This window comes from Oryx dammah, unplaced genomic scaffold (genome assembly GCF_014754425.2).
Source record: "Oryx dammah isolate SB20612 unplaced genomic scaffold, SCBI_Odam_1.1 HiC_scaffold_27, whole genome shotgun sequence".
Taxonomy (NCBI): Eukaryota; Metazoa; Chordata; class Mammalia; order Artiodactyla; family Bovidae; genus Oryx; species Oryx dammah.
The window spans coordinates 104140678-104156036 of record NW_024070211.1 but is presented as its reverse complement, the minus strand read 5'-3'; the positions used below and the strand labels follow the sequence as shown (position 1 = coordinate 104156036).

The 15359-nt window shown below is 38.7% G+C and overlaps 1 protein-coding gene across 2 annotated transcripts in view; it reads left to right on the top strand.

Moving 5' to 3' along the window:
• GRB14 (growth factor receptor bound protein 14) overlaps nucleotides 1–15359 on the top strand; it is a 125853-nt gene that overhangs the window by 105066 nt on the left and 5428 nt on the right. For both annotated transcript variants that reach the window (XM_040229247.1, XM_040229246.1), the window contains 3 exons: nucleotides 2785–2895; nucleotides 3087–3182; nucleotides 9261–9341. In XM_040229247.1, the coding sequence (XP_040085181.1) occupies nucleotides 2785–2895; nucleotides 3087–3182; nucleotides 9261–9341 (288 nt within the window). The remainder of the gene's footprint in view (nucleotides 1–2784; nucleotides 2896–3086; nucleotides 3183–9260; nucleotides 9342–15359) is intronic.

The following is a 15359-nucleotide window of genomic DNA, read 5'->3' as shown; positions in this document are numbered from 1 at the left end:
TTTAAACAAATGTGTATTGGACCATCTTTTTACTTTTAACATGGGAGAAAAGTTGATTCTAAATCCAGAATCTAGATGTTTCTTTCTTTCAGTGTCTTTCCAGTGATTCTTCACTGGAAGATATGATAGTATCTCCTCAGTTCCTGAATTCTTTAATTTGTTTCTCATGAAGATCCACTGCCCATTATCTTTTTCTTTCACCCTGCTCCTTTCTTTTCCTACCTGTTACACAATAAGACAGCTCTTATTCTACCTGTTGGAGCCATGCTCTTATCCTTGCCATGGTTCCCCCTTGGCTGGGTGGCATTACAAGTATCAAACCTCTATTCTCAGTTCATACTTTAGCTCTCCTCAGCATGGTGTCTGACTTTGCTGGGCATCATACATAACAACCTTCTTTCTGTTGTTTATTAGCCAAGTCATGTCAACTCTTGAAGAAGGAAATGGCAACCCACTCCAGTATTCTTGCCTGGAGAATGGACAGAGGAGCCTGGGGGTTGGGGTGGGGGGTGGTTGCTGTAGTCCACGGGGTCGCAAAGAGTTGGACACAACTGAAGTAACTTAGCACACAGCACGCACATCCAACTCTTTGAGCCCAACTCTTTTGGCTACCCATGGACTGTAGCCCACCAGGCTCCTCTGACTATGGGATTTCCCAGGCAAGAATACTGAAGTGGGTTGCCATTTCCTCCTTCAGGGGATCTTCCCAACCCAGGGATTGAACCTGCGTCTCCTGCATTGCAGCAGATTCTTTACCTCTGAACCACCAGGGAAGCCCAGTCTTCTCTCTAGCCTGTGCTTAATGAGCATGTGTTCTGTAGTTTATACATGAAAATGATTTTACCTTCTCCCTCAAAAAAGGAATTCCATACATTAGATAACCCCAAGGATTATGACCTTGATACAAATCATGTAGGCTGTCTAAAGTCTAATATGGCATACCTGCCTGGCAAAGTGACCATTTCCTTCCCTTTTTCTATGAGAAGGGTCTTATTTATTTTACTTTGTGAAGATGTAGGCTGCACGGGAGTTGGATAAACGCTTTTGCAAGCCTTGGAGGTATACCTATGACTTACATTTACAGAGAAATATCTAAGTACCCTGCTGTCCACCTCCCCCCCTTATGTACACGTGTTCATGCATAGCTTTGCTAACCATGCCAGCTCAGCCTGCAGTCTTACAGTGTTGTAAGCCTTGATATGTCTGCACTTCAGTTCAGTTCCGTTGCTCAGTCATGTCCAACTCTTTGCGACCCCATGGACTGCAGCACGCCAGGCCTCCCTGTCCATTACCAACTCCTGGAGTTTACTCATACTCATGTCCAATGAGTTGGTGATGCCATCCAAACTAGTGGAACAAAACTCAGGAGAAGAAGCTGATCATGCCTCTTATGGCCTTCCAGTATTTCTTGAGTTGCCTTTTTCTCACATCCAAAGGACTCAGCTACACTGACTTCTACAGTATCAGTGTGCAGGAATGGTTTTATTGCATCTTCATAGAAATCAGACATTTATATGAGCAAAGTTTCTATCGAGGAATAAAGTTTTAAAGGCCATGCCAGTGACAGTACCTTTCTCCCTCCTCCTCCTTCTCCCTTCTCCCAGGACCCTAGACTGGGTCTCTAACAATTTTCTTTTCTGCTTCATTCTTCCATGGAGTTGGGAACTATATTCATTCATTGGGTTAAAGTGCCTAAAGAACAGTGATACACAGAGAAACAGTTGCATAGAACAGAAACTCTTGATGGGATAGCCAGCCTACGTCCAATGACTGAATTTTTTTGGATTTGGATTTGAATGGTTTGCTCAAATTGCTGAATGCTCTGCTTTGTCTTTTTGTTTTAAGAGTACTACTGCTTCTCCAATTTCAGGGCATACAATCACTTGGGTTCTTGTTAAACTGTAGCTTTTGGTGTTGAATCAGCAGGTGTGGGGTGGGCCTTGAGATTTTCCATTTTTAATAAACCCCCAGGTGCTGCTGATACTGCTGGTCTGAGACTGCTCGTAGCAAGAGTTTAAAGAACAAACGCATTTTGCTCAGTTTTGATTATACATTCAACCCCAGAATTAAGCATTTCTCCAAGTTATTAACCTATCACAGAAGAGTATGACCCAGATTTCCCATGACCAGCTCTAAATCTCATGGCTTTCCCAGAGAAAAAATAGCCCTTCATGATTCCATTTTGCCTTGCAAATCATATACCTTCCATGGCCAGGTCATTTCCCTGCATTTATCTGTACAGGTTCCCTTGCTTGTGTAAAAGAAGGTAGTCGTGCTGCCTCTTTCATTGCTTGCTGTGGTGTGTGAGGCAGTACATAAACATGAGGAATGATAATTTCTCAGTGAAGTAGGGATCATCATCTGTTTCTTTTTTCTTTTACTGCTGCAGAAGCTTGAACCACCCTTCTTCCCTTTGAGAAACTGCCATTATTTGAAACCCAGATAAAGAAAACATTTTCAAAACCGTTCTTTCCTCTCTTTCTTCTTTCCCTCAGATTCCTTGAAGTGGTGGTTAAAGTGAGTCATTTTAAATATGGAGATATATTTTTTGGTATATGGGAAGTTAAATTGTAAACAGGTCACCTCTTCTTAAATTAAGTAATCTCATATCCAGCTCCTGGTTATCTAAGGATATGGTGACTTAGTTTTCCTCTCCTTTTGTTTCTATGACATTATTTGAGATAATGTTTACCAAGGTATAAATTATATAATATAATAGAAATACAAAAGGTAGTGTAAAATATATGTACCCATTTCAACACACACATGTATTTTTTTTTTAAGGAACCACGGCATTTGCAGTTTTTCAGCGAATTTGGCAATAGTGATATTTATGTGTCACTGGCAGGCAAAAAAAAACACGGAGCACCGACTAACTATGGATTCTGCTTTAAGGTACAGGCTTAATATTTTGCTAGATGAATAAAGCAAGCCTCAGCCTTTTAGGTAAGCTTGAGTTTCTTTTAATTTCTTTTAAAAAGAGACAGCTTTCTCTTATATATAGGAGAATTTTAGTGGCTTTTATTTCAACAGGTGTTACCTTCAAGATATGCATTAACGATAAACAATGTGCTGTGGCCTTCTAGCCTAACAAAGCGGGAGGGCCCCGAGACCTGAAAATGCTCTGTGCAGAAGAAGAGCAGAGTAGGACGTGCTGGGTGACCGCGATTAGATTGCTTAAGGTAATCTCGCTGCAGGCGTGAATTTCTATTAAATGCTGGGAGTGCCATCAAAGTTTGAAAATGGCTGTATTTCAAAACTCAGAAGACTCACTCTGAATTCGTGTGGTTTTGTGAGGAAAAAGAAAAATAACCACCACCATATTTATGTATTTTATTTTTTATCTAAATGATAAACATTTCCAGAGTAGAGTGGAATAACCTAATGCATTTATCTTGTGTGTGTGGAGTCTTCCATATTTAGAAATGTTCTGATTTTTGTTTTTTGGTAAGACTGTTACATATATAGCCAGTAAAACTGACTGAAATGTCTCCTGTCTGTTACTTAGTCTGCATTTTAAAAACATTGTCATCAATTTGAAGTAAACTGTATTTTAAAATGTGCCCACCTGGATATGTTTAATGTAGTTGTTTTATGTTTTATTTAAGTATTGTGTGAATTGCTTTTTAGTTTAATGCAAATTATTTTACAAATTTTACTATAGCTGTATTATTCAAATATTCACCTTTGTGCTAAGTAAGAATTCTAGCTTCCATAAGCAAAATTTATTGTCAAACATTTTGACAAGGAGTAAGAATGTTCTGAAAGTAGGTAGGGAAGAGAGACACAGCTGATACTTTCCTGGATGTATAGAAAGCACATGTATTTTCAAAACTTGTATGCTAGTAAATTTAGCACAACTTTAAATTTATAATTATAAAACATCACCCATTTCATTTTAAGAAGGGCAGAATAATCAGGATCAGAATTAGTGGTTGTCATACCAGGCTTGGAGGAAAGTCTTATGTTCTGTCCTTTTCCTTTTTTTTTTTTTTAATTGAGATAAAATACATGTAACATAAAATTAACCAAATTAACTCCTTTTAATATGAACAAGTTAGGGGCATTGAGTACATTCAAAATATTGTGCAACTGCCACCTCTGTCTAGTTCCTAAACATTTTCTTCGCTCAGAACGAAACTCTGCCCAGTAAGCAATTACTCCCAGCCTCTGGCAACCATGTTTTGCCTCTATGGATTTACCAATTTGGATATTTCATACAAATAAAAGTGCCCAGCTATCTCAGTCAGTAGAGCATGTGACTCTTACTCTCAGGGTCTTGGGTTCAGGCCCCGCGTTGGGTGGCACATGTTTTTGGGCATCCCCAGTAGCTCAGTCAGTATAGAATCTGCCTGCAGTGCAGGAGACCTGGGTTTGATCCCTGGGTTGGGAAGATCCCTGGAGAAGGAAATGGCAACCCACTCCAATATTCTTGCCTGAAGACTCCCATGTACAGAGGAGCCTGGGGGCTACAGTCCATGGAGTCACAAAGAATTGGACATGACTTAGCAACTAAACTACCATACAAACAAAATCATACAATCTGTGACATTTTGGATCTGGCTTCTTCACTTAGCATAATTTGTGTTTCATTCATATTGTAGCAGCTTGTATCTGTACTTTGTTCTTTTTATGGTTGAGTAATATTCCATTGTATGTGTATTGTTTAACATACACATATATGTTAAATAAACAATTTGTTTATCCATTTATCCATTTGTGGGTATTTGGATTATTTCTACCTTTTACTGTTGTAAATAGTGCTGTTTTGAACATGTCTATACACATATTTATTTGAGTAACAGTTTTTATTTATTTATATATATATATATGTATATACCTAAAAATGGATTTGCTGGACATATGGTAATTCTATGTTTAACTTTTTGATTAATTGCCAAAATGTTTTCCTCAGAGGCTAAACCACTTTATATTCCCACCAGGAATGTATAAGAATTCCAGCTTCTCCATACCTCGTGAACACATATTATTTTCCATTAAAAAAAAAAAGTCATCCTAGTGGGTGTGAAGTGGTAGGAAGCAAGTGTTTAAAAGTAATTTAAAGCTTTTGGATTAACTGTGAAATTTTCTTCCTTTTGTGTTATGGCAGAAAGTTATTATGGTTACCTTTTTATTAGAAATTTGTTTGTTTCTCAAATAGTCTATTGTCAAAATGGCTGTCATGATTTTTATTTCAGCAAATCTTATAATTATTAATTCTTTGAAACCCTCATCATAAGTAGTCACTAGTCATTTCTGTGTTGCTCTCATTGTCATAAACAAACAAACAAACAAAATGAAAAAGAGAGAATTACTTCAGGGTGTCTTGGAAACCAACCAGTCAAGGCAGCAGTAACTTGGTAACCAGAGACACGCATTGGAATCACAGGAGGTGCTTTCTGAGGCTCCGTGTGCCCAGCTGCGTCCTCGGGGATCCTGAGTTAGTGGTTGAGTTCCAGGTGTCTGCCTGATTAAGAACCACTGACTTCATCCAGTCCCCTCCTTTCACAGATAAAGAAGCTGGCACTATTTAGAAGACCTTATTCCATCACAGTTATGGTAGAGAAAATATCTTAAGGTCTCTGATTTTCTCTCCCCTTCCATCAGAACTCTGGAAGTCTAGCTAGGCTGATTGAGGAGATACCTTCCAACCTTGTTTAGCAAGACTTTCACCCTTCTCATGGGCTCAGATTCAAATACCCAACACAGAAGCAGGTGGTAAACCCACTTCCTTTAAAAGTCCTTCAGTGACTCTGATATGCCATTGATTTTATTAGGATGCTCCATTATTTTTATGTAACTAGAAAGATAAGAATTATGCCAATAAAATTATGATGTGAGGTTTCACATCACTTATAATTTTTATTTTCATTTGAGTATTTAGATTTAGGCCTATAGTCAGTTATCAATTTTGTATATGTACACACACACACATATATATATGAAATAAATTAGTTAAGGTATTCATGAAACTTCTTCATATTTTAAATCTGACTTTTCTGAATCATTTTCATCTCAGAGTCATGGATACTTATATTTTCCACAGATTATCCAGCTCTGTGCCTTCAAGAGCTTTGGGAAGGCAGATGAGTGCTCTCCCATGGTCTGTGAGGTTCTTTCTAGCTGCTGGCAATCCCTTTGCAAGGTTGAATGTTAATGACTTTTTAATCCCATCAATTTCAGGCAATGGCAAGTTGCTTGGTCCACAGTGAATATAAGATGCCATAGGTTATAATATAGATTGTTAGTCTAAAAACAGATGTCTGTCTAAGAAATGATGAAATATATGGAAAGCTTTGTTCTTTTTTATATCCAGATGCTCAGTTTCTGGAAGATTGTGCCTTCTTATTGTTTGACTCTTCTCAGTCTCTTTCAAGTCCCAGATGCCCAGTTTAAAGAGGCTGTGTTGTATCAGTTTTCTATAGCTGCTGTAACACATGACTACCAGCATAGTGGCTTAAAACACAAAATTATTATCCTTCGCCTCTGTCATTCAGACATCTGAAATGGGTCTATTGGCCTAAAAAGGTGTCAACAGGGCTCCATTCTCTTTTGGAGGCTTTAAGGGAGGATCTGTTTTCTTGCCCTTTCCAGCCTTTAGAGACTACTCATGACACCTTCCTCCATCCTTGAAGGCAGCAATATCCTGCTGAGTTTCTTTCCATGCTCCCTTTTTTCTGATTCCCTCTTCTGGCTCTGGATAAGGACCCTTGTGATTACACTGGATCTAGCAGGATCATCTAAGACAATCATGTCATTTCAAAGTCAGCTGATCAACACCCTTAATCGTATCTGCAGCCTTATTTCCCCTTTGCCAGCTAGCCTAGCAACCTACTCGAGTATCCTTGCTTGGAGAATTCCATGGACAGAGGAGCCTGGTGGGCTACAGTCCATAGGGTCGCAAAGAGTTGGACACGACTAAGCGACTTAACACACACACAGCCTGATGTATTATATTCACAGGTTCCAGGATGTGGACATATATGGCCCATTATTCTGCTACCACATCCATGTTCCCTGTTTGTTTCAATTATGGCAAAGCTTTTCCAGATGAGGCTGAAAATATAGGCCCGCATCAGTAAAGTCCTTTAGCATGGAACCAATGAGAAACCACCATGGAATCAAACAGGAAAGTGATATGATCTGTTTTACATTTTAAAATAATCAGTTACCGGAAGCCTGGGCCTGCCAGCACAGACACATTTGAGACTGTCTAATAGGGGACTGGCAGCTTGTTGTCAGTGAGATACTGATTTGATCCCCATGGCTGGTGCAGCTGGGCTCACCTAGGGTTAGAGGTAGTTTTTGATCATCTCCTTTGGTTGTCTATTGTGTTATTTCCACAGTTTATCAGCAAGGAGCAGGAGAAGACTAGTCTATGTTACATTGGCTCAACCAGAAGTACCCTTCTTGTTTCCATTATATGCTGTTTATTAGACATAGTCTTCCCCAAGAATTTTGGCCTCTTGCTTTATTTTCCTTTCTTTATCATATATACATGTAAACTCTTCATGTAGCAACAAACAGAAATACTCCCATTCTCTTTGAAGAAATTCCATTTCCATATAGAATCAGAAAAAAATCAGAGACTTAGAAAAGGGGAGATTTGTTCATATAGAGTGTCCCAGGTACATGGTATCTTTTCCCCTTTCCTTCAGTTAGAACTCTTTGATGCCATATTTTGGTGCCTTATGTGCCCCTCCATAGTATAGGGAAATATTAAGGTGATCCATGCCCTACCCCTTGACCAGAGTTAACTGCCTACTAGACTTTTAGCAGCACAGAAGCAACTTCCTAAAGCCAGGGGTATTGGGGACAGAACATCTTTGAAGAAAACAGTCTTGTTAGTAGATGGCAGACTTTTCACTGCAGGTGAATAAAAGGTGTCCAGGCAGCGCGTACTTGTGAAAGTGTTGGTTGGAGTCTATTATATATTCTTCAAAATGAACTTGACTAGAAATTAAGCTCCTCTGTCTTCTTTTTAAAGTTATGGTATGCTTAGAGTTGACTTAAAATAAATTTCATTAGATCCTATTAATGTCAATCAAACCTTAAATTAAAAAATAACTTTTAGAAGTTGGGAAATAATTGGATAAAGAAGTCAACACAGAGAATTTTAAATGACTCTGGGTTTGTATTTATATTAAAAGCAAAATCTTGGAAACAGTGACTTCCCTCGCCCCCCTCTGACTTTCTGCCTAATTACCAAATATATCCACATTGCTGGAATTGCTTTCAAGAAAATAGTTTTTAGTAGAGAAATAGCTCTGTTGGAATGTTTAAATGAAATTCATCCTAAGGGTAATATTGGTTTCCTTGGTCGTTTCAAAGTCTTTTATACAGGACCTACTTTTAAGTTCATAATGGCTCCATGAAATGGAGAGAATTATAGAGGGTAGCAGAAAAAAAGATAAGCCCATCTGTTCCATTGGTTTCTTCCTTCCTTTCTTTTTCTTTTTTTTAAGGGAGTAACTTAAATCTAAGGGGTTGTCTTCCAGTTTCAGACGAGGGCTCCTGCGAGATGTTTGGCCATGGCAGTTGACATTCTTAGTGTTTCTCAAACTAATAATCCAGTTATAATCCAGACCCACTTTCTTATCGTAGCCTGGCAGTCTGATTCTTATGATGCTACCTCTTGAAAGTAAAGATTGTGTAGTTATCTACTGCTCTTTACACTGTATGCCATGACCCTTTGTCTGAAATCAGCCTGATGCCCCACCATTTTGATTCCCAGAATTTAAAGTCAAAAATTAAACAATGGCCTAAGAGTGTTGTTACCAGAGGATGGTATAGTGCCAGGAATCTTCAAAAGACAGTGTAATTCATCAATCAGTCATTGAAGAGTTATGGTAAATTTTACCCAGTTCTGCTTAGGGTGTATGTCAGATTCTTAGAGTCTCTGTACCATAAACTCAGAAAGACTTCCCAAGTGAGCTATCTTATCACTAGGTGATATACCACTCCACATAGTTTTGGTGCTATTGACACTAAGAATAATGAGTAGGAATGTCAATTCTAGATCTTTGTATTGTGAGCTAGAACTTAAGTGTGGGTCTCAATAAAAACCACTCTTTTAAACTGTCCTATTTAGAACGTAAAATTTTATCTTTCAAAATTTTGGTTGCTTTGCTTATTTGTTTTAATGAAAGCTTGTAATTTTCATTTTTATATTGATGTATAATGAATGAAAGTATTTATTTCCATAAGTTATGTATGTGGTAAAAGTGGTGGGACTGTGGTTTTATTTATTTATTCTGCAGTACGGCATGCAGCTGTACCAGAATTACATGCATCCATATCAAGGCAGAAGTGGCTACAGTTCTCAGAGTATATCTCCCATGGTAAGGACCAAGTTTTTGAACCTACGTTTAATTTTATATTTACATTTCATTAATTTGCAATCACATTACAGTATAAATGTACATTACAGTACATTTCCTTTTTTTTGTTTTGTTTTGTTTTGGTCAAGTAAAGTAACTTTTGGACAGCTTCTTACCATGTTATATTAAACTATTTGCTTTTGGATCTTATATGAGTACAGCCTATGTGATAAAATCAAATAGTGGGCATACATTAAGTAGTCACTTAAAATAATGTTTTATGTTAAAGAAAAATTTTAAATATTTGAAAGATTTATGAGAGTCGTTGTGTGTCATTACATTGAGGATTAGATCTTAAGATATTTTTAGAACACTGTCCTTGAGAGTGTAGATATTTCTTAATTATTGATTTGATTATAGGTTTATTTATTTAACTATTAATTCTGGGATTATCATAGCCTGTGACTTCTTTTGCATTCTGACTTTCTAACAATAATATTTTTAAAGTTTCAGGTCCTTGAAAAACATACCGCTCTCCAGGAAACCCAAAAGATGCAAGCCAAAATATTGGTTGTGCATTACATTAAGACTAGCACCGCTTCACAAGTTTATCCTAAATGGCACTTGGATATTTATACACAGATACATCTTTCCCCGTCTTTGGGACCTAATTTTAATTTCCTGTGCATTAACAAGAAATTTATTTTTGAACTTAAAGTTTATGTTCTGCTGTTTTTTCTTGTGCTCTTTACTGTTGAGTATATTGGAAATTTGGACGTATGAGCTTGTATGACAAATCAGCTAACATGCTGCGTTTACACTTAGGTTAAAACATGCTTTTCATGGCTGTGACCAAGGGAGGTGCATTTTCGCACATGGTAACATGGCAGATAAAACGCTCAGTTCTAGGAAAGAGGCATGAAATAATGTCGATTATGTATCCTGATAGACTAATATGGAAAAAGAATTCCAATTCTGTAGTTATGGTGTTTAAGTTAAGGAAGAGTAACTTTTCATTTTTATATCTATTACTTTTTAGCTCTAAAATAAGAAAGTAAGGAATGTAATGAATTTTTATAAAAGCAGTAGCTTTAAGGTGAGAATTTTTATAATTTGTCAGCTTACCCTAATCTTTTAATTCATGTATATATGAATAATGAATTTTATTATCTTAATTCTTTTCTAAATCCTTCTAAATTTCTTTCAGAGTCTAAAGTTATTAGGATGAGCATGTTAATAGCAGCCATGATTTGGAGGCAATTATTATTTAGTATCCTCTTAATCATAGGGAAAAATGCTATAAAATAAGTCCTTTCCAGTCTCATCATTGTTATTAATATACAAGTATAATATTATTCTTGCTTCTTTCCATTGAAACTGATTCTACTGTTGATCAGTAAATCTATGACAGTTCAGTTAATGTAGCTTTATTTGTTCAACACCTTGTATAAGAAAAGACACTCCTTGAGTCTTGAATTTGGCTGTAAACGGGAGTTCAAAGACAAGAGGTTTACATCTCTGTGATGAGGACAAGGACCTAGTCCTGTATGGCAGTTGACATGATCAGACAAAATGGCATCTCTACTCTTCTTAATTTTCATGAAGGAAACCTAGAAGATTGGGGAGGCATTTGTGTTTACTTTGATATGTATATAGAATCCCAGAATAATTTCTAGATGAGAGAATCAGTGACCTCACCTGCCTCTGTGGGTTTTCATCAAGGCAGCATGTTCAAGGAACAGCAGGAAAAACTTTGCCTACTTTAGTTATAGTTTTAAGGGACAATATTGTCTTCTTCTCCAGGGATTCATTTTGAGAACGGAAATGAGAAAAAAATTATCATACCATAATGAACATCTTAACTATATACAGCACACAGTAGCTACCCCATCAGGCTTTGAAGGGAGAATCATCAGCAGATATTTCAAGAAGCAGATATTTAGTCTTTTTTTAGGACAAAAAAAAAGAATTCATTTAAAGGAACATCTATTAGTTAGACCCCGGCCAGAATGAGGGGATGGCAGAAGCAAATCAACTGAAGTTCTTATGTATTGTTTCCCATATTTGACCTTGAGCTAGACATTCCTAATTGCATTTTCTTCCCTGTACCTCCCATCCCGTGGTACAGAAAAGAACCTTAGATAGGGCCTGTCACTCTTTTTACCAAGAGTGTGACTTTGGTTGAGTCACTGCTGTCCTGCAGTATAAAATAAGGCAGGGTGGTTGTGTGATCTGTAGAAATGATTACACCTCTGATGTCCTGTGGCTCTGTATGACACTGATGGGAGGACACTATCTGAAGAAATTCTGTGCCCTCTTACTATGGCCTGCACGGCATGTTTATGTGAAAGTCAGTTGCTCAGTCTTGTCTGACTCTTTGCAACCCCATGGACTGTAACCCGGCAGGCTTCTCTGTCCATGGAATTCTCCAGGCAAGAATACCGGAGTAGGTTGCCATTCCCTTCGCCAGGGGATCTTTCTGACCCAGGGATTGAACCAGGGTCTCCTACATTGCAGGCAGATTCTTTACCATCTGAGCCCCCAGGGAAGCCCTGCAGTGGCAGAGACTGAGTAGTGAGCTAGTTGCTGCTTAGCTAAGCTGCCTGAAAAACATTTCATGCCCAGCCTCACTCAAAAGGGTTTGGATCTGATCTCAAGGTTGATCTGGATAATGGAGGGTGTACTCAGGCTCCTTCTTTCTTAAAGAGAGGCATGCTGTTAAAATCATGGACTTTTATTTTCTGGGCTTGGCCTCTTTATCCACCACATGGAAGAGCTAGAATAAGGGACAAATAGCTGAGAAATACACTGATTCTGAATGTTAACAATGTCACTTTCCTATGTGAAAGAAATTGAGCTGAAAATGACCTTTTGGTTCAAGTCAGATTTTGCTTCACTTCCATTGCTTTGTCCACCAAAGGTAAACTATTAATTTTTCATCTACCACCTGCCATTCAGTAGAAAACATTTGCTCTATTTCTGTGTGTTCCCCTAGCGTAGTTAATGTAGCAAATGAAAATACTTATTTGTATTGTAGACTCCGTACTTAAGGTCAAGTAATTATGGAACATGGGATCTTGTTTTACATTTCAGCCTGTCATACTATAGGGGAAAAAAATGAGAAGCAAATTAAGAACAACTGCTTATGTTTATTTTTCTTTCCTAACAGTATTTTTATATTATCAGAGTCTTGTGATTACAGAGGCCATCTTGGCATGTGAAGACAGAGATATTATATGGATAAAGCTATCATTATGATTGAGATTAGTTACTCTGTGGCTTGGGCAGGTGGAAGCTTTTCATTAACATCAGCAAAGCAAAAGTATATCCTCCTGGTCCACAACCCAGCACAAAAGATCATGGGGTGAGAAGGGCAAAGTAAAGTGTGACAGCAAATAGAGATTACAGAGACAGCATCTGTCTGGAAAGAGCAGCTGTCAGTTACAAAAACTCCTGTAACAAATGAAAGATTGCATGCTGGATCACCACAAATAAAGATGAACCATAATAAGATTGTGGACCACTACAGCAAGGTTTCAAGAGGAAATAATAAATGCTAACAAAGTGGGATGTGTAATGCAGAAATAAATGATCCCCCCTCCCATTTTTGTATGAATCAGGTTTTGTTTCAAGCAGACTATTTGACTAGAGTCTGTGAGACAAAGCAGGGTATGGCAGAAACCATGTGGAGAGAGAGGCAAAATGGCCTTAAGCCAGGAGTCTCCAGGTGTATGTTGGCTCATCCTTTACCATGAAAACTTTTTTTGTGTTGTGTGTGTATGTGTGTGTGTGTGTGCATGCACTCAGTTGTGTTTGGTTCTTTGCAACCCCATGGACTGTAGCCCATCAGGCTTCTCTGTCCATGGAATTTTCCAGGCAGGAATACCAGAACGGGTTGCCATTTCCTTTGGGGGATCTTCCTGACCCAAGAATTGAGCATCTGTTTTGTCTCCTGGATAGGCAGGCGGATTCTTTAGCACTGGCTCCATCTGGGAAGCCCATTTTTGAGTGTGTTGCTCTTCTATTAATGACCAGTGGGGAAAACCTATTAAACATTGCCCATGCTGGTTTATGGGCTTCCTGGTTAGCGCTATGGTAAAGAACTCACCTGCCAATGCAGGAGATTTAAGAGACAGAGATTTGGTCCCTGGGTAGGGAAGATCCTCTGGGGGAGGAAATGGCAACCCACTCCAGTATACTTGCCAGGAGAATCTCATGGACAGAGGAGTCTGGTGGACCACGGCCTCACTTCAGTTCAGTTCAGTCACTCAGTCGTGTCCGACTCTTTGCAACCCATGGACTGCAGTACACCAGGCCTCCCTGTCCATCACCAACTCCTGGAGCTTACTCAAACTCATGTCAGTGGAGTCGGTGATGCCATCCAACCATCTCATCCTCTGTCGTCCCCTTCTCCTCCTGCCTTCAGTCTTTCCCAGCATCAGGGTCTTTTCCAAAGAGTCAGTTATTCACATCAGGTAGCCAAAGTACTGGAGTTTCAGCTTCAGCATCAGTCCTTCCAATGAATATTCAGACTGATTTTCTTTAGGCAAGACTGTTTGGATCTCCTTGCAGTCCAAGGGACTCTCAAGTCTCCTCTAACACCACAGTTCAAAAGCATCAATTCTTCACTGCTCAGCTTTCTTATAGTCCAACTCTTACATCCATACATGGCTACTGGAAAAACTAAAGCTTTGACTAGATGGACCTTTGTTGGCAAAGTAATGTCTCTGCTTTTTAATATGCTGTCAGAGAAGGCGATGGCACCCCACTCCAGTACTCTTGCCTGGAAAATCCCATGGACAGAGGAGCCTGGTGGGCTGCAGTCCATGGGATCACACAGAGTTGGACACGACTGAGCAACTTCACTTTCACGCATTGGAGAAGGAAATGGCAACCCACTCCAGTGTTCTTGCCTGAAGAATCCCAGGGACATGGGAGCCTGGTGGGCTGCCATCTCTGGGGTCGCACACAGTCAGACATGACTGAAGCAACTTAGCAGCAGCAGCAGCAGGTTCATCATAACTTTTCTTCCAAGGAGCAAGCATCTTTTAATTTCATGTCTACAGTCACCATCTGCAGTGATTTTGGAGCCCCCCAAAATAAAGTCTGTCACTGTTTCCATTATTTCCCTGTCTGTTTGCCATGAAGTGATGGGACCAGATGCCGTGATCTTAGTTTTCTGAATGTTGAGTTTTAAGCCAGCTTTTTCACTCTCTTTCACTTTCATCATGAGGCTCTTTAGTTCATCTTTGCTTTCTGCCATAAGGGTGGTGTCATCTGCATATCTGTGGTTATTGATATTTCTCCCGGCAGTCTTGATTCCAGCTTGTGCTTCTACCAGTCCAGCTTTTCTCATGATGTCCTCTGCATATACATTAAATAAGCAGGGTGACAATATACAGCCTTGATGTACTCCTTTCCTGATTATATACCAGTCTGTTGTTCCATGTCCAGTTCTAACTGTTGCTTCTTGACTGGCATAAAGATTTCTCAAGAGGCAGGTCAGGTGGTCTGGTATTCCTTTCTCTTTCAGAATTTTCCACAGTTTGTTGTGATCCACACAGTCAAAGGCTTTGGCATAATCAATAAAGCAGAAATAGATGGTTTTCTGGAACTCACTCACTTTTTCGATGATCCAACAGACTGTGACCTATAGGGTCACAAAGAGTTGGACACAACTGAAGTGACTTAGCATGCATGCACATGCTGGTTTTGGATATTTTGTCTTTTGGAGAGGTTTAATTCCTGTAAACCGAGTGTCACTTGTAATCAGAGAGTTTGACAAGTGTTTTTTTTTTTTTTTTTTTTTTTAGGATACATTATTTAAGATGACACATTTTTAAGAAAGATGGTTGTGAATTAGAGTCCTAAACAAAGAAAAAATAAAATAAGGTCCATGTTTTGGGTGTTTTATTTTCACAATCAGAGACTATGAATAAAAAAATAATTGGCAAAGATGACTTTCTTACTTGTTTAAAATTATGTTTATTTAACGATGTCTTCCTTTTCTATTGGTTCTTTCATCATTCAGACTGTTTT